At 40.1% G+C, this 24,673-nt stretch overlaps 1 protein-coding gene across 1 annotated transcript in view; it reads right to left on the reverse strand.

Annotated features, from left to right (window-relative positions):
* Window positions 1-1,517: 1,517 nt before the first annotated feature.
* The window catches only part of Chrm3 (cholinergic receptor muscarinic 3), a 528,248-nt gene continuing 505,092 nt past the window's right edge, over window positions 1,518-24,673 (reverse strand). Inside the window, exon 4 of the mRNA XM_004641283.2 lies at window positions 1,518-3,499. Within this exon, the coding sequence (XP_004641340.1) occupies window positions 1,708-3,480 (1,773 nt within the window). The 5' untranslated portion in view covers window positions 3,481-3,499 and the 3' untranslated portion in view covers window positions 1,518-1,707. The remainder of the gene's footprint in view (window positions 3,500-24,673) is intronic.

Raw genomic sequence — 24,673 nt, forward strand, 5'->3', positions numbered from 1 at the left:
ACACACACACACACACACACACACACACCACTGAGTACACTTCCACTGCTCAAAGTTGGCTGTAAACACCACCTCACACTGAATACAAAAGCAGCGTGGGTCCCGGCTCTGGGTGTGCCACGCAGATGCTGGGACTCAGGGAAGAGGCCTCCCTGCCTTCCCACCCCCCACCCCACCCTCCCGCTCCCCACACAGCCCCAGTGAAAGGAAAAGAAGGAACCCTACAAGGATGGCAGCGGTAAGACAACAGCAACAGCAGCAGGACCCCTCCCCTCCCCTGGAGAAAACATTGAGCATTGAGGGTAGTTCAAAGGATAATACAAAATTAGCTTTCTGAAGATAAGGAAATCAGTTTGAAGCAATACTTTCCAAGTGTAACTTTTTCTTCAGAGGCTGGGACAATTCCTACCCCACCTGTTCCTAGGCGGAGGTCACTCATGGAAGGCCAGAGGGCCAGAAAGCCCTGGCCACGGCTAAGCATCAGGGGTCAGCCCTAACTTCCTTTAGAAGAGGCCAGGCAGGTAGCAAGAAATCAAATGCAGTATTTTCTTCCACCCCTCCTCACCCCAAAGTTCCTTTTCCTTTGCAGTGTATATTGCTGAGTGTGACATTCAAATGTGACACTAGGATTGAGTTTCAAAGCGGTTTAGGCTGTAGACATTTTGTTTTGAAACATTCAAAACAGTGACTAAATCCAAACATGTGGGTGTGGTTCATTCCTTAGCTCAGAGGGGCTCGACTTAGCTTTGTGGAGGGAGAGGCCAGTGAAGAGACTGCCTATGTCCAGAGCCCAGCTGAGCCACATTGCCCAGCTGCCTCTTGCGGCTGTTTGCTCTGCATAGGTCTGTTGGGACAACCTGGCTGCTTTCTGCTGGATGTTTTTCAGGGTAGTTTGTGGAAAACAGACCCAGTGTCAAAAATATTAAACTGGGCTTATTCCACATTTATATTGTATAGGATCCTAGAGAACTTCAGTTACCAAAGTACTGAAAGCAGATATTGCAGGAATAATTTGCCAGTTCAGTGCTTCCCATTATATTATATACACTATGTGTGTGTGTGTAACTTACACACACACATACACACACATATACTTATGCATTTTTATTTCACGAAACTTCAAACTCACAAAACAGTATTTTGCAAGAATCAGGAATCAAGTCCACAAATTAAGTTCAACAACACACCAAAGAGAGGACGGAAGCTCTATTGGGACAAGAAGGTTCAGCTTTGCAACATACGGCATAATTTCAGAACCAAAGAGTCACGAGCCTGCTGTGTTCCACACGTGGTCTGGATCAGCACTTGGAATCCTTGGGAAGAAGAGCACAGCCAGCAGGCTTATCTGTGATTCCAGAGTTAATGGGAATTAAAATACCCAGGCAAATCAATTTGCTGTGAAGCAATATTTTTTTTCCTCTTTAAGAAAAAAACAAAAAAACAAACAAAAAAAAATTAACGTCTATTTCAGAATAAATTTCTTTATATTCAGTAGTAGGCTTTTTTTTTTTGCTGAATTGGTGTTTGACTTTTACTGTTAAAATCAGTTTATTCAATGGGTGAGTAAACAGGCAGCTTCTTTCATATGTGGGTGATTAAAAAAACCATTTTTATCACCACCAGGAATCACCCCACCCTCACCTTTCTCCTCCTAAGGTCTGTGGGTTGATGTGTGCGTCTTTTCACTGCTAGTGATCAAACGTCCTTCTACAAGGCCTGCTCGGGCACGCGCTTGTGGAAAATGACCGACTGTCTCTGCTGGTACTGCTGCTTGCGCCTTTTCCTCTTGTCACACTGGCACAGCAGTAGCATCTTGAAGGTGTTTCTGAAGGTTTTGTTGCACAGGGCATAGCATACGGGGTTCACGGTGCTGTTGATGTAGCACAGCCAGTAGCCCAGATTCCAATAGGTTTTGGGGATGCAGCTGTCACAAAAAGTATTCACCAGAACCATGATGTTGTAGGGCGTCCACGTGATGATGAAGGCGAGTAAGATGGCGCTGAGGGTCTGCGCCGCCTTCTTCTCCTTGATGAGAGACATCCTCTTCCGCTTTGTGATCTGACTTCTGGTCTTCAGAGCAAACCTCTTGGCCAGTGTGGCTTCCTTGAAGGACAGAGGTAGAGTGGCCATGGTCTTACCCACTGAGGAGTTGGCATCAGAAGTCTTGGCTGTGTCCATGGTGGACTCCAACTGGATGGGGAGTTTGGAGAAGCTTTTTTGAAAATTGCCACTGTCATCCATGCTTTTCTGGGTCTGAAGCTCATTGGCATTTCTCTCCATGTCCATGGGGCCTAGCTCCTCCTCAGGTACCTGCAGGCTGTCAGAGGAGGGCAGTTTGGTGGAGTTGAGGATGGTGCTGTGTCCTGGAAGTTTGAGCACAATAGAGTAGATGGCTCTTGTCTCTGAGCCAATGTCCTCCTCATCGGAGGACGCTGAGTTTTCCAGGGAAGCAGCAGCATCATTGTTGTTCCAGCTGTCACTGCTGCTGTGGTCTTGGTCCATCTGTTCGGTGCTAGGCTTCCAGCTCTTGCTTGTGAACCAGAAGTGGCAGCGGCCGTACTTTCTCCTGGACGAGTGCTTCAGGCTCTGCTGCTGCAGCTCATAGCTGCTGCAGCTTCGAGAACTGCCCGTGGGGTGGACAAAGTTTTCTGTCTCTGCTTCTGTCCCAGAGGCCTGCAGGCCAGCAAGCTCTTTGGTACGCTTTTCAGTTTCCTTATAGATTCTCCAGTACAAAATAGTCATAATGGTGACAGGCATATAAAAGGCGGCAATGGCCGTGCCGAAGGTGATAGTGGGCTCACTGAGGAACTGAATGAAGCACTCCCCTGGAGGCACAGTCCGCTTCCCCACAAAATACTGCCAGAACAAGATGGCAGGAGCCCAAAGGACGAAGGAGATGATCCACGCCAGACCAATCATCACACCGGCCCTCTTTGTTGTTCTTTTGGCTCGGTATGTGAGTGGCCTTGTGATGGAAAAGTACCTGTCAAAGCTAATGACCAGAAGGTTCATGACAGAAGCGTTGCTGGCCACGTAGTCAATGGAAAGCCAGAGGTCACAGGCCAAGTTCCCCAAAGCCCATCTGTTCATGATGATGTAGGTAGTAAACAGATTCATGGAAATGACCCCGATGATCAGATCCGCACAGGCCAGGCTTAGGAGGAAGTAGTTGTTGACTGTCTTCAGCTGTTTGTTGACCTTAAAGGCCACTATGACGAGGATGTTGCCGATGATGGTCACCAGGGCCAGGAAGCCTGTTAAGAATGCGATAAAGACCACTTGCCAGACGGTATGACCTCCTAGAGGGTCACTAGTGGTACCATTGGGGGAGGAGAAATTCCCAGCTGCATGTGAAATGTTGTAGCTGCCAAAATGAGTGACTGTCCCTGGGGGTAGCCCCGCTTCTGATGGGCTGTATATCCAGGAGGTGCTGATGTTTGGAAACAAAGGCAAGGTTGTACTGCTATTGTGCAAGGTCATTGTGACTCTCTGACATAGTCTGGAGAAAAAGAGAGAGAAAGATGGAGTTAGCAAACTTTCTGCTTTGTCACATTTTTTGTATCACATACCTTAAAAGATACAGAAGGCCTGCTATAGGATGCTGAAGCTTGAAGAAGCCAAACATTATCAAGTTCTTTCTCTTAAGAATGAAGCATCTAGGGTAAGATAGGACAGTTATCTAGTGGCATGTACTGACTGTTGTACTTTACCCACAATTTTCTCATTTCTAAATGTATTCTGTGTACTGCTGTTATCAAACAAAACAATATTCTTCTCATCTGTTGCTTTAAAAAGAGAAAAATAGTAGATGCTTATATGACAATTGTTCCACGTAATTTATTATCATGCTATTTGATAAATTATCTTGATTCCTTTATTATTTTTTTAATCTGGTCATTTACTGGCTTAGGCATCAGACTTCACTTTAAGGTGATACAATTTAGGCCTCACTGGAAAGAGCAACATGCTACCCACCCAGCAAGAGAGAAAGTGTGAATCAACTCATATAATGCTGCGAGTTGATCATGTGATATTGAAAACATAATGTGTTTGCTTAATAAGTTTTGCACCATGTTCACTTCTTCTGCACTTTGTGAAGTGCCTTCATTGTTCCAACACCTTGTTCAGGTCAAAGGTTCTGCACATAGTAGCTATATTTTCCTCTCTTCTGCTAAGATTGCCTTATAGCCCTTTTTACAGACCTCCTCTTGCCATCCCACCTGAGGTCCTCTGAATCTTACATAGATGTCTATAATATATGTAAAACTCTTAGCTATTTAAACACTGTCCAGGGTTGGTGAGATAGCTCAGTGGTCTAAAGCGCCTGCTTAGGCAAACTTAGGCGCAGGGGACTGCAGTTCAATCCCCAGCACCACATGCCACGTCAGCTCTGCCCTCAAGATGGGGTGAGCCAGCCCCTTTTCCCCCCAAAAATACTGTCCAAGTCTCTTCTCTCACATCCCATGAGGGACCAATCACATCCCACCTCTCAGGACATGCTGATTTTATTATCAATGAATGCACTTCCCAATGACCCTGATGCCTCATACATCTGTCTTCTTTCATCTCTTTTGTTCTTGTCCATGGATGTCATAATGTATTTCTGTTATTTGTCATTCTTTCAGCTATTCTTTTGGAAATAATTTATTATCTACACCACATGTTTTGGGACAGGCATTCATTACCTATCCTGAGTCCTGACCACAGTAATTACTTGAAATCCACCCAAGCAGGGAGGGTCAAATGCAGGAACTATTATGGATGCTGGTGAGAAAGAAATTGTCTCCTATCTGGGGCTGCTAGTAGCTGTTGACCCCGTTGCTGACTGCATGGAAAACCCAAGAAGCTGGCAAATACAGGGGAAAGAAATGAGGGAAGGAGAAAGATTGGAGGGAATATGGAAAACAGACATCATGATGAGTCCTTTGAAAACTGGAGCTAACTATTTCTAATTCCACACAGAAGCCTTCTTGATTTTGCCTCTTATGTGTACTGATAAATTCCTTTTGCTGCTTGGGCTAGTTGAGATGGGTAGCTTCTACCTGCAATGAAAAGACTCCCAATTGACATATTTTGTCATGATTAATACACATGCTTGCTGAACCACTACTACAGTAGCTTTAGGCTGTTATGTTCTGTGCTGATGAACTGAATAGCTTACAGCTCCTGCCCTCTATGAGCTATGCTGTTGAGAAATGGGATGTGAATAAAATATTTTAAGAAGTACCAAGTTATTTAAGCAATATTAAATTGCTCCCTGTGACTAGTCACATAGTGTTTTTACAAATTCAATAACTGAATTTGTTCAGTTAACCAATGTTATTGAAGAACATAAGTAAGAATTTTGTAAATCAGCCCAGAGGTAAATTCTTTTTTTAAAAGTTCATTTCATTGCATGAATCTGTAGAGCACCATAAACTGTACAATATTCCAGTTTATTCAGGTATTGTGAGGTACAGAAAATCAGAGACACTGAAATAGGGGTAAGTCTAGCTGTCTTGCCTTAAGTGGAATACAAAGGTTTCTTGACTAATCATTAGAAAACCCTGAGTCACAGACAATCAGATGTGACCTTCAATTTGTATTCTTTGACATATATGCCAGTGACCATAAGTAATCTTATAATTCAACATTGATTCAATATCTAATACCTTCTTGAAAGTCTCAGAGTTGTGCTTTTTCTCATCTTTAAAGATATTTTAGAGTTTATCTATCATGCAATGGATGTAGATTATGAGCAGAGAAAGAAAATTAAAGCAACAGAAGAGCCATTAAAGGATAACGACCACCTGCTCACTCATGAATACTACCCCCAAAGGACAATAGTTAATACGATGATGGTGAATAACCATGACACTTTCAGGGTTGGCTAGATAGCTCAGTGGACTAAAGCACCTCCTTAGGCAGAGTGCAGGGACTGAGAGTCAATCCCTGGCACCACAAGCCCCTGGGGTGGGCTGAGATGATGATTGAGACTGGGTGTGGTGGTGTGCGTCAGTAATGCCAGCACTTGGGAGGCTGAAAACAGGCTGATCACTTAGAGTCTGATCTACATAGTAAGACCTCGTAGACCTTATACTAAGTACATAAAGGAAAGAAAATAACCATGGCACTGTCAATGCCTACAGTTGTGCTTTCTTCTAATAACTAAATATACACAAAGAAATGAATCTGCTAAATGAACATGACATTGAATAAATAAAGCTGTTTTTTTAAAGATGAGAAGTGGAAATGATGAATGAAGCATGTCACCAAAACACTTGATGATTGAAACATGGAGGAGAGAAATGCAGAGGAAATTCCAGGGACTCATCCATGCTATGATATAGTGAAATACATTAATGGCAGTTCTATTAATGTGCAGGTCACTGGCATCACAGTAATACTATTTCATTAGAGGGTAGCAAAGCATGTTTGAAAAGTCCTGGTCTTTAAAGCTGGCTGATTAGGGCTTGAGTTCTGGGTTAGCCCTGAAAGTGTAGAAACTGGCGCGTTTCCTGATGACTCCAGGACCATCCTTCTTATTTACAAATCGTCACCTACTCTGAGGAGCCTGGGAAGGGTGAGAAGCATTCTAGCATGGAGGTTCACACTCCACAGTATTAGTGGATATGTGGCCTTCCCTTTTCCAGCCAACTTTCTGTGTTCTCGGAGTTGGGTTATTTCTGCAGAAGCCCAGGGAGAAAGAAACCTATAGAAACGCTTGGCTAAGATCAAGTGTAGTAAAGAAGATGTACACAAAAAATTTCACTTAAGCATTTGTTGTTAAAACAAAAATTAAAAACCCAAAGGATGATTAGCATTGGAATGAAATAAAGTGTAATACATAAAAAGGATTAATGTATAGAAGACAAAAGTAATCAGCATAATTTGTAAGTATTAGCTTCAAAAGTTTAAAAATATACTATTGAGTCAAAAAGGAAAATTTGGGTTGATGAATGTATTGTGATATAATTTATGTAACAGTGAAATAAATAGAAAAATAGTAAATATCTTATATACTAAAGACAGCTTACGTACTTACAAACTTAAGATTATCACAAAGGATAGGAAGTCACATGCAATCTGTATATTAGCGATGGTATTTTGGTGGAAGATGATTAGGACTGAGGGTAATAGATAAATAAAAAATATTCATTCCTGAAGTCAGGGGAGTGGGACAAATATTTAAAAGGAAGGAAGATGGTGTTCATGTCCAGAACAGATTTAGAACCTTGTCCTCCATCTGGTGTAGCCCTTAAGTGGAAAAAGATTACAGGAAAAGATGTCTGACAATACAACTTTATGCCCGTCTTGGCTGGCGTGCTTGCTGACTGAGGCAGTAGCTGCTCAGAGTCATGAAAGTAGACCATCCAAGTTGGAAGCCCTTGGGACTATATTCTTCTGTAATCCTGTCCCCAGGTGAACTCAGCAGGGCCAACCAGCCCCTTGACTTCAGGTTTGGGAGGCACTGAATAGGAAACTGCTAGGTTTGCTATTCATTATGCAGCATGGGGTCTTGTATCAGTCAGACACGCTGACAATGGCTGCCTGCAGAGCCAGGTCTGGAAGAGTGCAAAAGGGCCATCTGTGCACTGGAGAACAGAAGGATTCAGTCAGAAGTCAAAGGCCTGGAAGTCATTGCAGAGTCCCCTGTGAGTCCTTATCAGGAAGCCAAAGGGTCTGTGCTGGATGACTGAAGAGCGTGTGCTGCGAGGCTGAAGCATCTATGCTGGAAGCCTGTGAGCAGATGTCTAAAGGTGATAGTGAAGATTCTCCTTTGAAGAAATGGAAGTGAGACTTCTTTCCTCTTTCCTGTTTTATTTCATCCAGGCTACAAGCTTATTGGTTGGTGCCACCCACAAGTTCTTTCTTCAATAAGTGGGTCTTTCAGACATACTCAGAACCATGCTAAACCAGTTTGCTGAGTATTTCTCACTCAAGTTGACACCATGGTTATCTCTCATAATTCATCCCTTATCAACACCAGACACGATCATGACAGGGGTGTAATTCATATATTCTCACTGTTGGGTGGTTTGAGTTACTGCTGGTACATGCATGACTGTCCCATGCATGTACCATTGGTGGTCATACATGTACCAGTGGTGGTTCAAGATGGTGGGAATGTGTTAAACTATACTTAGTCTTTAGATATAAAGACATGATCATAATTGCTCCTAACATGGTAAAACTATCCTGTGTAGAAATAGGAACACACTAATTCCCTACCCAGAATAGAAGGCAAAGTTTTCTTTGGGTGATGCATATTCCTAACATTTCATAATTTAAACATGACATAGGTTTAACAATACTTAAGAACCAATGTTAGCTGTCAACATTATACTGATAAGGAAGCATATTAATCAAATTAGGAGAGAACAATTACAATCCTCATTTTTGTAACTGGTTGTAGCTAGTATATATAATTAGCTTCTTCTACCACCCATTCTGTACTCCCTTAGCCTTCAGCAATCACCTCAGAATGTCTTGATTTTTTTTTTTTTCATGGTGGATCAACCCATATCTTTGTTCCTGAAAGTTCTGGGCCACTTGTTATCCTGCTTGGATTAGGTTGTTGCAGTTATTTTATTTTATCTTTTGTTATTGGAAATCGAACACAGAATCTTGCACTTGCCAGGCAGGTACTGTGCTGCTGAGCTATCTCCCTGGCCCTTTCCATTGACTTTCATAACAGTGAATGCTTATACTAGGAGAAGCCCTAAGAGATCTTCTACACTCCAAATATATTTTTCCTTTCTGCATTGTGGTGTAATGGTTCAACTTCCACCTGATAATCTGGATCAATCACCCCTGCCAGCACCATAATGCCATTCTAACTTTGGTTGCTCAGAAGCATGGGAGCCCAAAATGATCAGCAGAGAGTCTTAGCTTCCAGTTCAGTGGAACCATTGTTGTGCTTCCTGGTACAAGGCTTCTACTACTCTGGAACTAAAACTTGTAGGCCAGCAGAGTGTAAGGTCATGTGAACTTGAAGCAGAAACTTTGCTAATGGGTCACTAGAGAAAATGGTCAGCAGTACCATTCTCACTTCCACTCCTTAACTCCTCAATTTATAAGTCCTAGTGACAGACACAGTACCCCTGGAGTAGATGCTGATTGAAAACGTATGTAGTGAAGCCTTTGAGGAACTTTACCGCAGCCCTTCAAGGTATTTCCATCTAGCTGGCACTATAATTACATCTTCAAAAGGTAATTCCACCTTTCTATCAATTCAGCTGCTTCTGGATGGTGAGGAACATGGTAAGACCAGTGAATTCCATAAGCTTGAGCCCACTGTCTTGCTTCTTTAGCTGTGAAATATGTTCTTTCATCAAAAGCAGTTCTGTGTGAAATTCCGTGATGATGGGTGAGGCATTCTATAAATGAATGGGTGGTGGTTCCGGCAGAAGTGTAATGTGCAAGAAGGTGAATTCACGTCTAGAATAAATGTCTGTGCCAATAAGGATAAAGCACTTCCCTTATCACGATGGAAGGGGTCCAATATAATCAGCCTGCCACCAGGTGCAGGCTGATTGCCCCAGGGAAGGGAGCTATATTGGACTCATTGTTGGTTTCTGCTGCTTGTATATCAGACATTTAGCTGTAGCTATAGCCAGATCAGACTTGGTAAGTAGGAATCCATGTTGCTGGAGACCATGTATAACCTCCATCCTTGCTACCAGGGCATTTTTGTTCATGAGCCCACTGGGCAATGACATAGGTGGCTGAAGAAAAGGGTTGACTGCTGTTCACAGAATGGTCCATCCCATCCACTTGATTGTTAAAATCCTCTTTTGCTGAGGTGAGGCCACCTTTTGGTGGAGATACTTTTGCATGAGATACTTTGCTCATATGAAGAAGTGTATCCATGTACCTCTTCCACAAATACCTTTGCCACTAATTTTCTAATCATGTTCCTTCCAAATCCCTGACGACCTAGCCAGATCACTGGCTAAAGCCCGTGTATTAATACACAGACACACATCTGGCTGTTTTTTTTTTTTTTTTTCTTGCTGACAAAATGTAAGACTAGTTGCACTGCCTGAGATTCTGCCCTCTTTGAAGATTTCCCTTTACCACTATCTGTCAGGATGTACTGGAAAGGGACTGTAGTGCTTCAGTTGTCCACTTGTGGGTGTTGCCCTCATAATACACAAAACTATCTCTATTTCAGGTCCTTGTCTTCTCTTCCTCTGTCAGCTGATCGTATGATACAGTCCAAAGTCAGTGGCCTGGCGCTCACTGCAGAGTCCTGTGCAAGTTTACATCAGGAAGTTGAAGGGTCTATGCTGAGAGTCTGAAGAGTCTGTGGGAGAATCTAGAGAAAGACGTCCAAAGGTGACGGTGAAAACTGCAGCTCCTCCAAAGAAGTAGAGGTGAGTCTTTCTTCTTTCCCTGTCCATCCAACTCAGGCTACAAGCCTATTGGTTGCTGCCACTCACACCCTTCACTAAAGTCTGCTTTCTTCCTCTAAGTCCATTATTGAGACAAATCCAGAACTTGCTAAACCAATCAGACGGGCATTTCTTACTCAAGTGGACACATAGTTAAGTATCACAGGCTTTAAATGCTGTTTTAATTTATGTAAAAAACAAAATGCCTTATCTTTCTTAGCTAATTATGATGGACTGTAAAACACAAACTTTATGTGTAGTTGCTTAGTATATTGTCTCACGCATAATAAACCCTAGTCTTCCTAAAGTCATAGATTTTCTCCCCTCTGTGCTCGAGGGAGCCTTTCTTCCCTTCACTGCTGAGGGTGACAGTGCTGCCTAATATGCTTCTTCAGAACATGCTGTGTCCTCCCTCTACAATCTAGGTGAGGTACCTCCCAATCAGTGGAGGCTGGATCCCATTTTATGGGGCAAAACAGTGCTCCTACATGGTGAGGAAATAGGATTCCTTCCACCCATTCCTACCTCCAACCAAATGCCTGTACCTGTAATATTTTCTAGAAACATTTCCCTGGCCCTGTGCCTCTGCACCAGAAATCCCTCACAGAAAGAATCCCCATTATTTGGAGGTTCAGTCATTGAGGTCTCACCAGTACACAGATTGGTATTCAGAAAAAGTGGTCAGCAGGTCATAAGGACTTTGAAAGAGTGTCTGAAAGTACTGAATAGGAGTAAATGCCACCTACTGACATTCAGCAGGTTGATCAACCATTTCATAAATAATGGTTTGCTAGGGCTCAGAGGTTCCAGGTGAGATTCCAAGGAAATGGTGCTTTATAGTGGGCTAAAATCCCTCAGAGTGGGGTCCTTTTTTTTGGAAAACAGTGTTTTATATTTAAGCTTAATTCTCTTCCCTCTTCTTGACTTAACAGCCTATATCCTATGGAGTTAATATAATGTTCTGAGCTAGAGGATTTCATTCAGAGTCTATTTTCATGGAAGTGTGTTAGGGAGGAGGTCCATGAGAAGTGTTTCCTTCTGACCTGTAGGAAGAAATGGGTGGTGGGAACTCACATTGTGGTCAGTCTGCTGACCTTAGCACTTCCTAAGTCATTCTCAGCAGGAGTCCCAGGAAGGCAGTAGGAATAGGGTACAAGGGCTGGCCAGACAGCTCAGTGGACTAAAGCACCTGTTTAGGCAGAGCACAGCTGCCAGGGTTCAATCCCTGGCACCACAAGCTATGCTGGCCCCACCCCTGAGGCTCCCTGAGAGAGCAACTGAGATTGGGTGTGGTGGTGGCACGCCTGTAATCCCAGCGCTTGGGAGGCTGAAAACAGGAGGGTCACTATGAGTTGGCTCTAAGTAGTGAGAACCCAGTAGACCCTGTACTAAATACAAAAAAATAGAGGGGTACAGAGGTAGGCATATAGGAGCAGAGTAGGCCAAGGGCCTGACTCTTTTTGGGATCCAGAATAGATTCCTTCCCTGTCAGGAGGCTAGTGAGACACTGAAGGCCTTGATACTGAATTGTCCAAGCATGAGAGCAAGAAGCACAAAGCTTAGCATAAACCTGCCAATTGAAACTTGAGTGCATGGGAAACAATAGATATATGTATATGCACACAAAAATATAAGGGCTGGCTCCTGATTTCATGTGAGTGTATTTTTATCCAGATTATTTGACCATTTTCCTTTCATTACATTTTGGGGTTCATGCAGCATTCATCCAGAAAGTTTAAAATGTTAAAGTCAAGACACACGCCTTTGGTGGGTGGACCTATGGAACGCCGAGGCCCAGGACAGCTGCCTGGGTGTGTGGGTGCACACGTGCCTTTGTCAGGTTTAGCAATTAGTGAGACCAGTGAGTGGAAGTGTCTGAAGCAGCAGCGCTTGGGAGGAACCAGCACTTGGGCTTGGAGGACTCCACCACAAGAAGACCAGTGCCAGCCCCCACATCCAGAGGCCAAGATCAACTCCATATCCAGCACATATTCCAGCAAACTCAGCAGGAGTATTGGGACATTTCTGAGATCTAATATGGATGCTGTTACATAACTATAAGCACAGAGGTATTTTACTACTTTTAATTTCTCTCATTTGACTGATTGGTTATCTCTTTCCTGTCTTCTTGTATACCAATTGTTTTCTATTTTGTAGTTATTTTTGTTTGGGGATTTTCTTTCTCTTCTCTTTCTCTGGTCTCATTTTCCTTTCTTTTTTCCTTTTTTATGTTTCTTACATTTCTTTTTTTTTTCTTCTACAAAAAATCATCTTTCTTCAGCTACTTCTTAAATTTAAACTTGTGAGTAAATACTGTTGCCTTTCTTGCTGATTATTCTTTTGTATTCTATTTCATTCTTTCTCTCCTGTGTCCTCCAGTTTCCCAAAACTTGGATTATCATCCTTTGACCTCCAGCCTTGATTCTACTATATTTGATCTCATCCACCACTTTCTCTTGTCCCCTATCCATTTATCCCCCATCCCCAAAGGGTTTGCTCCTATGATTTAGAGTTTTTGTCTGTGGTCACAAGTAGCAGATTAATGGTCTCCATGGTTTGTTAATGTTAAGCTGAACTTGAAACTGTTGTTTATTACTAACTGTATTACTTTAGGCAGGATGTCATACATATTACAATCAGTTTTTCTCCCTCATATGATAATGCTGTGACTGTATGGGGTCATAGTCGCCACCACAACCCAGTGCCAAAGGCCTAGGTGCTGAGCCCAATAGTAACTTTGTATCCCTTATAAATTGGGGAGGTACATTGTCTTAATGAATAGAATGATTTGTTCTAATGGTGTTTGTAAATAGGATCACAAGTCCGCATCTTGTACAGCAATTAACCACTAAGAAGAATATATGCAGTGTATTATTTGTTGAAACTGTACTTCCTATTTGATTTGAAACTGTCTCATTGCTATCTGTTTATCAATAAAACTGTAGAAAAAAATAAATTGGGGAGGTAGATTCTTGGGATAGTTATAAAGAACCACCTACATCTGGAGGACATCTCTGAAGAAGAGACATCTGGGGAAGCCTCAATACTAGAGAAAGCTATCTATTGTAAGAGATAGGCAAGCACCAACCTGAAAAACAAAATAAAATAAAAAAGAGAAAATAGAAAATGATAAGATGTAGAAGCAAAATGCAACCCCAGACCTGCAGCCCACCCAGGACAAGCCCACAGCACAAAGACATAGATGAAACTGGAGGCCAAATTCTGGAAGTTTCTGAAATGATAGCAACATTTCAAAAAGTGAAAGAACAAGTGGAAAAGACTATAGAGAAAATGATATCATAGGTACAAAAATAAAATGATGCTTAAAATCAAAGATATTAGAGAAAACATGAATAAAAAAATAGGAAAACTTAGAAAATGATGAAAAAAAGTCTACCATAAGATACAAATGGAATCCATGAAAGAGATCCAAACAGCAATCTAAGAGATTAAAAATCTCCACTGAAAGTATATGCAACAGATTGATTGAAGGAGAGGGTAGAACATCAGATCCTGAAGACAGAATTGCTGCTAGTGACCAGGAAAAGAAAGATTTATTAAAAATAGCAAGAGACCATGAAAATCAATCCACCAGCTACAAGATGAGCAAAGAATAACCCAAGATTAATTGGGGCCAATGAGAAAGTTAGAGATAGTGCAAAAGCTGTAAAATCTATTCACAGAAATAATGGCAAAAAACTTCCCAAGTGTGGATAACAAAGTTCATATACATATAAATGAAGCATACTGAGCCCCAAAAACTTATGACCAAAATAAATCTATACAATAATCAAGATTCCAGAAATTCAGAACAAGAACAGAAACATAACACCTACAAAGGAAAGCTCATCAGAATCATGGCAGATTTCTTAACACAAACCCTCATGTTGAGAAGAGCTGGGAGTGGAGCATTTCGAGTTCTGAAGAAAAACAACTTCCAACCCAGATTGACTTACCATGCAAAACTGTTTCTCAAAATTAATGGAGAAATAAGACACTTCCATGACAAAGAACAATTGAAAAACTTTATGACCACAAAGCCAACTCTATAGAGAAGACTGAAAGATATTCTAGACAGAGAGAAGTGACCATAATTCCAAAAGCAACAACAGAAAGAAACCACCAGCCAGATTAAATAATTAAACAGAAGGGAAAAATCAGGAAAAAAACAACAGGAAAATATCATGACAATGATAAACCAATACATATCAGTTATAACCATCAATGTAAATGGTCTCAATGCACCAATCAAAAGAAACAGACTGGCAGAATGGATCAAGAAACAAGATCCAAAAATATGCTGTATTCAAGGAACACACTTAACTCAAAAGGAAATTCATACACTGAAAGTCAAAGGATGAAAGACAATCTTCTATGCAACAGGAACCTAGAAAAAAGAAGGAGTAGCTATTCTGTTTGCATACAATGTGAAGTTCAGACCAATCAAAAGAGATAAAGTAGGTCATTACTTCCTTGTTGGGGAAAATTTCAAGAGGAAGTGTTAACAGTCACAAATAGGTTTTCACCAAATAAGAGAGCACCCAACTATATAAAACAATTATTAATAAATATGAAAAATCACATAAGCAATAATATAATTGTAACAGGAGACCTTAATACCCCAATTGTCAAAAAGAGATAGATCAACTAGACAAAAATATCAGCAAATATATATTAGAAATGAACCGAACTTCTGAACAAATGGACTTAGTAAAGGTTCTCAGAGTATTCCACCCAACATCATCAGAGTAAACATTCATCTCAGCTGCATGTAGATATTCTCTAAAATAGATCATATATTAGCCCTACAGAACATGCTAAAGTAAATGCAAAAGAATTGAAATTATCTCATGCATATTATAAGAACTTAGTGCAATAAAGCTAGAAACTAATAGCAAAAGAAACAGAAAAAGCTCCATAAACACATGGAAATTAAATAACGCCATCCTAAACAACCTTTTTTTCAAGAGGAAAGAGAAACTGAGAGAGGAAAAGGAGAGAAGAAGGGAAGTAGTAAAAGGGTAACCAAATAAAAATATATATTTGTACACACACACAAATGATAGTTAAGATAGTTATACAATTAATTTTTATTAGTTCATTGAAAAGAAAGGTTTGTGTTTATATAGTTTCATCAGTTTTTCATGCCTGTTTTGCAACGTGAATATTTACTTTGAAGATAACAATACACAATATATTAACCATTGTTACTGTCCTGCTATTTTGTTTTGAAATTTTGCATCATTGTTTTTATTCTTTTTTCTTTAAAAAAGAAAATCAGTGTGGCAATTTTAGAAAGAGAACATGAATTACATGGGACAGATCAGAATACTTACTACTTAATGACAATAAATATTGTTCCACTAAACTTTTGTTTTACATACCCAAAGATATATTTCTGTATAGAATCACAACGTACGAGCAACATATTTCATGGTCATCAGTGTTTGAAAAGGACTGCAATGGACATTCGAAACAATTTCGTTAATATTTAAATAAAAGGCTTGCGCCTGGGGCTGCAGCTCAGTACGGGGTGTTTCGCGAGCATGCGCAAGGCTCTAGGTTCCACTTCTCACACCAAAACAAAACAGAAAAGGATGAACTAGAAATGTGAAAAAAATTCATCTAGGCATACTGAATACAGAAGAAACTGAGAGATAATTATGGGAAATTTGTTCTTTATTTCATAATTATGCAATACAAGTGTTCTTATGTTATACATTTATAAAACAGATTTTTTTTTTTAAAAATGGGAAATAAAACTCAAGACCTCATCATGCTTGCCAAGCTGGCATTGAGCTTCTGTGTTAGACTTCTGGCCTTAGATACTTTATGAAAATTGAGTTTGTGGAAATCCAATAATTGTGCAAACGCTTAGAGATCCTGAGCAGGCCAACATAAATGTGAGGCAGTAGAATTCCAAGGCGACAAACTTCCTTGAGTTTCTTAGCATTTAGGCTACGCTGGCAGAAAGCAGTCTGGGAAAAGGATCCATTAATCTAAAAGTTTAAGCCTGTTAAACTTCTAAAGGCATGTAAATTATTTGTGTTCAGCTATAAGTCTAAACTAGCTCTGCTTCTATTAAGTATTTTTTAAAAATAATGTATAGGGGAAAAATAAAAATATTTTTGCAGTTTGCAATCATATCTTTTAAAAAAAGACTACTTAGTATTTCTTCTCCACGTGGAATCCAGTATGCATAACTGTTCAGGGCTTGTTTTGAGCCTCTGACAAGAATGTCTGTTTTCTGTCACATTCATTGCAACGTTCAACAGCTCAAATAACTTTTCCCAGTGCTATCAGGGTCTGCCCAGTGGAAACACCAAATCTGCTCGCTAGATGGCAAAGCAGACTCAGAACCGCTTCTGCTCTGGACTAGAAGGCGCCAAAGCAGCCTGCAGCCGGTTCCTCAGTCCGGACCAGGAACTTCAGCTTAGTTCAGTCAAACAGTCCGGGCAGGATACAGACAGCGTTAACATGGCTTTGCAATCCAGCGTGTCTTTAAAGGGACCCAAACTTGTGCACTTAGCTCTTGGTATTCCTTTTAGAATGCAAGGAGAAAAGATGTTACCTAATATGGTACAGATTGCACTTGTGAACAAGATGTTTTGAACTTTAAAATTGGAATAAAATTCCATTTAGAAAAAGAAAGCGTGTTTTTAAAGAACTGATATATCATACCGCCTCCATGGTTGTTGCCTTTTGTATGCTTTTATTTGATTTGCCAACAGAAATATAAAAAGCTTGGAAAAGCTCTTGTATTAGGACTGCTTAAGTGTGGCAGATGCTGCTGAAATGACATGGCTTTACCTTAAAAACAAAAACTTAATTTGCACTAAAGATTTTCTCCATCAGTGCTTTCCAGGCTTGACACCTTCTGATACTAGAATTTGTAGAGAAATGGCATAAAGTAAAAGCAAAATGAGCAATTCTTTAAGCATCGGTAAGACTCATACGGAAAGAGAGGCCCATTCACCATTCCTGAAGTACTGTAGGAAAGGAAAACGTGGCTGGATTCTGTTTACAAAACCCTCCTTCACAATCTGAGGCACTTATTATTTTCACCGTTCTGCGGATATATTTATTATTTACTTCCAATTCTGTGCATTTGCAATGCAAGATAAAGGACAATGGCCTGAAAACATCAGGTGGGCCAACAGACCTGTGAAAATAATTCCGCCTTAAAATTGCCTACTGAGGACTAAATATTTCTGATATGTCAGCTTATGTGCAGAAAGGACACCTAGTAAAGAAAGTTGTTTTGACCTAATATTTAAATGCTTTTGTGATTAATTTAAGTTAGACTCATTAGGGTTATTGTCAAGGTCCACGGTTTTGAGAATGTTTATTTTTACATCTGGACGTGTTCCACGCATCTGATTTTCTTTCGGACTTCAGCCTATTTGCACGCCCCAATTCAAACATGCGACTGCAAGTTCGCAGGCAAGCAAAAGCAGTGTGGGCGTGGGCACCAGGCAGTGCCGCCAGCCCTGCCGCAGCACGTTAGACTCAGGGAGCGGCCCTGATTTCACAGGCGGGCCGGTACAGCCCCCAAGCACCCTGATCCTGCTTCCTCAACTAGAAAGTGGGGTTTATAATACTTGAGGATGAAGTAGAATTTGTGTAAAGCACCCAAAGCAGAGCCTGCCTGACCCATAGTACTGTATTTTCTTTAAAATGGTATGATTGGTTTAATAATTTTTTCTGATTGGTTGATTTTACAGACTGTCTTTTCCACGCCGCCCAATAAACTAACTGCTGAGTCTAAAGTTGTGGTTCTCAGTGCCGGGGAATACTTAGAAATGTCTGGACCTACTATTTCTCTTGCCATACCTTGGAAAGAACATAGCCTTGGCATCTAGGGGGCAGATGGTAGGGGTGCTGCTGAACACCCTTTAAGACCCAGTATAGCTCCCAACAAAAAATACCTGGCTCAAGATGTTAATAAAGCTGAGGCTGGGAAGCCCTGGTATAAAGAGAGATATAGAGGTCTAGAAAAATTTTTCATTTTGGTTTCCAGGGAATTTCCTGATACTGATGAATGAGACAAACTTGAAGTCTCTTCAAGAACCAGCTCTCACTTAGCTTCTATGATCATTCATCTCTACAAGGCTATATCTCACATTCATGCGTACAACTCTTTAGCCCTTATTTCAGAAAGTAAATATGACCAAACACTTTGTGAAGCATTAGATTGGGGACATAGCCTGAAGGAAACATTTGTTGGTGACACTATTAACTAAATAAAATAATTGTAACAGAAATGTGGCCAATCAGCTTGACATGAGTTGGCGGAGAGGGAGCAAAGAAAAAGATACTGTATTACTCTTGAGGAATAAGACTGTACATGGGCTAGGCAGAAAAGGAAAAGCATAGCCTTTCAAGTAGAGGGAGGAATGTGTGCAAAGTTCACTTGCTGGTGTTTCCAATGTGTCCCACACATGTTCCTTTTAGAGCACAAAGCACTTTGGTGGGTGCCCTCTACCCAGGACACCACAGGTGGGAAGACTTTGTCTCCTCCTACCCAACATTTTACTTTGAGATGAAGCATACTTTTTTTTCCAACAGCAGACCCAGAACTGTTGCTGGCTCATTGTTCTTACTGAATGAAGTCATTAAATTTTGGCCAGGAGACCCAAAATAGAAGGGCACAGGAAGGCATGAGTGGAAACAAGATGGAGGGGATAATTTGCAGGACTGTGAGTCAGGGCTCAGGGGCTCAGAGGAAGGATATGGAAGGTTGGCATACTAAGGTAGAGTTCTCAAAACCATGGTGGCATTTAGAGGAACTGGCCCAGGGGAAGAAAAATTTGGTAGACTCCAACTCTCAGGTCAGGAAGGAGGTACAGCCAGGAGAGAGGAGCATTCTACCCATCAGGATGGGAGTCAGGGCTGCTGCAGAAAGAAAGCTGTTAGGCAAACTCATCACCTTTTCCAGCATGCTGTCTCCTCTGGTGATAGACTCAAGGTGGCCAGAGGTCCCTGAGACCACAAGCAGCACTTAGCATACAGTGATTTTGCAGCTAGTCTTTGCTGCTCCTGACTTCACTGTGAAGGGTGCAGAATTATCACTTACAAATCTGAAGGAACTTGGACTAGCAGGTTCATGTGAGGTACTTGTGAATCTGAGTTGAATTTGGTTCCATTTTTCTTACACAAGCAAACAGAAAAAAACATGTATAGTTCCACAAAGGAAGCACTCCATAGAGTAAAAACAGAACTTATAGAGTGGGAGAAAAGTTTTGCTAGCTACTCTTCAAATAGAGGCCCAGTATCAAGGACATATAAAGAATACAAAAAGTTAACCCTCCAAAACAAATGACCCAATTAAAGAATGTGTAAATAAATTGAATGGACACTTTTCTAAAACAAAGAAGTGCAAGTGAATACATGAAGAAATGTTCAACATCTTTAGCCATTAGGGAAAAATGCAAATCAAATGGCACTGAGAGTCCATCTTACCCCTGTTAGTTAAAAACACCCTCCCCAACAAAATCTGGTGAAGATCTGGGAAAAATCAAACCCTTCTCCTGTGTGTGTGTGTGTGTGTGTGTGTGTGTGCGTGCGTTTGCAGAACCGGGGATTGAACTCAGGCCCTTGAGCTTGCCAGGCAAGCGCTTATTCTACTGAGCCATCTCCCTGGCTCCCCACATGTTGGTTTTGGTGGAAATATAAGCTAGTATGACCACTATGGAAATCAGTGTAGAATTTTGAGAAATAACTAAAAATATAAATTCCATTTGGCCAGCTGTTCTTCTCCTGGGTGTATTTCTGATAGGATTAATGACATCCTACTACATGATGTATGCATACCTAAGTTGATAACATCACAACTCACAATAGCTAAGCTGTGGAAACAGTGTAGCTGTTCATCAAATGTGTAGGGATAAAGAAGATGTGGTATAGATGCACAATAGAGTATTATTCAGCCATAAAGAAAAATAAAGTATGACATCTTCAGGGAAATGGGTGGAATTTGAGAGCATCATACTAAGCAAAATAAGCCGAACTCAGAAAACCAAATATCACATGCTTTCTCTCATATGAGAAACCTAAATATGAATTAGGAAGTGATAAAAGTAAAGTAGAGGTGCTGGGAAACTAGAAGGCAGATGCTTAGAAAGAGGAAGGGAATAAGGGGAGGAGAGAAGAAGGGGTAAAGGGACTGAAAATGATCACCACATACCACATGTATATACTGATTCCCCAAAGTGAACACCACTATTCTGTAATGCAGACATGCACTAATTTAAAAAAAAGCTGTTCTTGCCAACAACATGAAAAAAGAAAAATCTCAATTTAAATGAATTCTATGAAGAAAAGGAGAAGTGGAAGAGGGGGAGAAGGAGATTGAATATAAGCTGGAAAAATCCCACTGGGAATACAAAAACCTGGACAGGATACTTGGCGAAGAAGACTTTTTTTACATGGTTAAGAGATTAGAGGTGATTGTGGGAAAGGCAGGAAACTATGGAAATAGAAACAAGTTACGGCAATTTTACTGCGATTTCTTTTTTCCTTTTTGCATTTTTTAAATAACCTCAAAAATTTTAATTGAAAGAAATTTAAATTGATAAGTAAATGTCAGAGAGCTTAACCAAGTGGCTACAGAAAATGTACTCAAATTTATATTGGAAAAGAAGTTTTAGTTTTTACTTCAGAAGCCCTAATAAAGATTACATTATGTCCATCAGGAATAGGTATGAAAATAAAGTCAGTAAAAGTTATTTATCACCTTTAGTATTCTTTTTATATCTTTGTTAAAAATTGCTACCCTTTACCTATTGTCCTTTAGAGGCAGACTTTTCAAGTTCTTTTTCATCATGTTTTTATTTTATTTTGAAGAGTAAAAACAGAAGCAAAAACAAATAGAAAAAAGATAGAAACAGGGTAACATACAACAATACATATGTTGTAGATTTTCAAAACAGGAATAGATAATTAACAATGGTTGTTATATTATCTATTTTTTATCATCAAATCTGTTGCTCAGATTAACAGATATATTTATGCAAGATTGGGGAAATAATTGAATATTGGCACTTGCTCTCAGACATCTTAATTTTTTCTTGTCTTTTTGTCCTAATTTATTTTAAAGAGAGTGTAATAATTAATAATTAGAAAAGGTACATATTTAGAAGCCCAAGATGGGAGGTATTCAATCATGGGTTTTGTATCACACATTGCTATCCTAGATGTAGTTGCTGAGATCGCAGATATCAGCATACAGAGTTAGTCAAGGTGAAAATTCCACTATGGAAATCAGTGTGGAGACTCCTCAAAAAACTAGGACTGGAAGTCCCAGTCGATCCAGCTATTCCCCCTCTGGGTATTTTTCTCAAAGAAATGAAAATGTCATACCATAGTGATATGTGTGCACCCATGTTTATAGCTGCACAATTTGTCACAGACAAATCTTGGAAACAACTAACATGTCCATCACTTGAGGAATGGATGAAAAAGATGTAGTATTTTTATACAATGGAGTATTACTCAGCTATAAAGAAAGACAAACTGGAAGCCTTTATAGGTAAGCGGATGTAACTAGAGGCTATACTTACAAGTAAAATAAATCAGACCCACATGTGTAAGTATCAGATTGCTTCCCTACTGTAAGAACCTGAAGGAATAAATAAAAACTAAAAGATATAATAGATATAGTAAAACAGAAAGCAACTGAATTTAAGGATTAAACAACGAAGATGAGTGAAAAGAGAAAAGATGGGAAAAAAGGAGGAAGGAAAACATGAAAGTATATATACAGTATGGTTCAGCACACTGTACTTATAATTTCCATCAGGTTTTTTTTCTTCATGATTTTAAAGACAAATACCATGATGACCTTAGAACAGTGAGGTTCAACCCCATCATTTCCTCTACTGTTGCCACCTATAACCTTGTCCTTCAAGGAGTCAGGCACTTTTCTAGATGACATGCGAAGACTGGCTCATTTAATCCTCCCAGTAACCACAGAAGGTGGGACTTATTAGGGCTTCCACTTTAAGCCTAAGAAATTGATGTATCATTGAGTAGTCATGAAGCCTAAGAAATTGATGCATCATTGAGTAAAAGACTTATCCCAAGCTCCAAGCTCACTGCAAATACGAGTGTAGTGCATCCCACTGGTAGACTGGCTCCACAGCCCATGCCTACCTCATCCCAGCAAGATCTGTCATGAACATGCAAGACTTTCAAACAATACCCAAGTTTATAAAGCAGAACCTCCTTCTTCTTGCTTTTGCCTCTCTCCTTCCCATGCCCCAGAGGTAACTGCTAGTTACAGTTTACTTAATAAGTAAATATTTGTCAGATGAATGGATATGTTCCTCCAAAACTTGTTCTTCTGCAAAATTATATGTGTATTTTTAAGCACTTACTATGTGCCAGGCACTGTGCTTTGTGTTTGCATGTATTAAGTCACTGAAGCCTTACCCACTACTGTGAGTTGAATCAAGCTCAATGACCCTACATTTTGCAGTTCATCGCCCATCTGCGTTATGGTTTTAAGCTTGTCTTTTTCAATTTTTCACTTGATAATATATCATGGACATTGTTTGCATTTAATGCAGATAAATCTTTATGTCATGAATGCTTTGAAATAAACCCAAAACACAAGGAGGGACTGTCCAGGATCTGGTAGTTGGCACTTTATGTCCCTGGCTCGAACAGAATTTCCAGAACAAGAGAATGCAGGAGACACTGTGCTGGCTGAAATGCTGCAGAGCTCAGCATCCACGAGGCCAACACAAATCTCTAGGATTCTTCCAAAAATAAAATCCCTGGTTTCCCTTCTGTAATCTGTTAACATTTTAGAAAGAGTTAAAGCTCTATTTCTTAGGATTCTGATGTTTATAGGAGACAGTTATCAACTATCTGGCCCCCACCACACAACTGAATAGAAGATAAAATAAACAAGCAAATCAAAAGGATTGTCATGAAGCATACTATGGATTAGGAGCTTAAATAGCTCTTTTCTCAAAATAGCAAACTCCCAGTGCATTTGAAGGTTTTGATTAAAATATATAATGTAACTTAAACTCCTCAAATTGGTTACACAAGCACAAACAATGACTATTTTATTGAAAATATGACCTATGAAAATGAAACAGTACAGAAACTGTGAGAATCAGAATAAAATAATAACAAAATGTATATTTTGGCACAGTCTGCACAATTAAACATTAGAAAACAATGATCTCTTGTTTTGAATTTCCTGAGAGCAAATGGAAACTAGAGTTCATATCACTACAAATTTTGGCTCTATGAGATTAAAAACAAAGAGACAAAGGAATAAAGTTGAACCAGTCAAACAAAACAGCATGAATCTTGATTCTGAAGCATAAGGTGAATATGATTGAAAAATTAAATACTCAAAGTTTAAAATCAATGCAAGTGGATTTATTTAGACAAAGAAGAAATTATACTGAGGTTTATAAATAAAAACAAACCAAAATACCTGGAAGTTGAATATTGAGATTTGGTGCCTGGAATTACTTTTAGAAGTTCTCATAAAATTGTGCACCTTTCAGGCTGTGCACAGAGACTGATAGAAGGCCTTGGCCTTGATGAGTTTGGTGTATAATTTATCTCAACCTGCCTCCAGGCTCCTTAAGGGCAAGTAATGGTGCTATGCAATATGCTGTACTGGTAGTAATGGGTGGTCAGGAGCCAGGCACACCTATGTTACCGGGGCAGATGGCTTTGCCTTCTAGAGATTTTCTTTATCTTCCCTGGGATATTCTATGTAAAACATGAAATAAAGTCTCCTTTATGGCATATATTTTTAATCACAGTATCCTACTGGTAATAGCCATCAAATACTCATAGAGTTCATATACAGCAAAGAGTAGCCAATCTTCTTGGATGAAATTCTTTCTATAATTGCCAGCTCTCCTATTTTCTGCATTTAAAGTCTTTATGATGCTAATGAAAAATTCAACATGTCATCACACAGTGTTTGAGATTCCATGTACCACACAGAGTACTCTGCATAGTGTTGTATTTTAGGCTAGACAATATTGACCCACAGTTTGATCAAATCTATGACTAGCAGTGCCTACCATGCAGTGATTGTCAATGAGATCTATATTCAGTATGTTAGACCCTTTTAACTACTATAAGGTGAATGGCATCCTCTACATTTTCTGTATGAGTATACTGAGACTCAGAAGAGTTAGGAAGAAACTTGCCCCTGACACATTCAACTAAATAGGGAGCCATGGTGAGATATAGTTAGTGTCAGATGCTAATGCTTATTGCTAATACTCCTCCTCCTCCTCCTCCTCCTCCTCCTCCTC

The sequence above is a fragment of the Octodon degus genome, unplaced genomic scaffold, assembly GCF_000260255.1.
Source record: "Octodon degus isolate 3935 unplaced genomic scaffold, OctDeg1.0 scaffold00133, whole genome shotgun sequence".
NCBI classification, from domain to species: Eukaryota; Metazoa; Chordata; class Mammalia; order Rodentia; family Octodontidae; genus Octodon; species Octodon degus.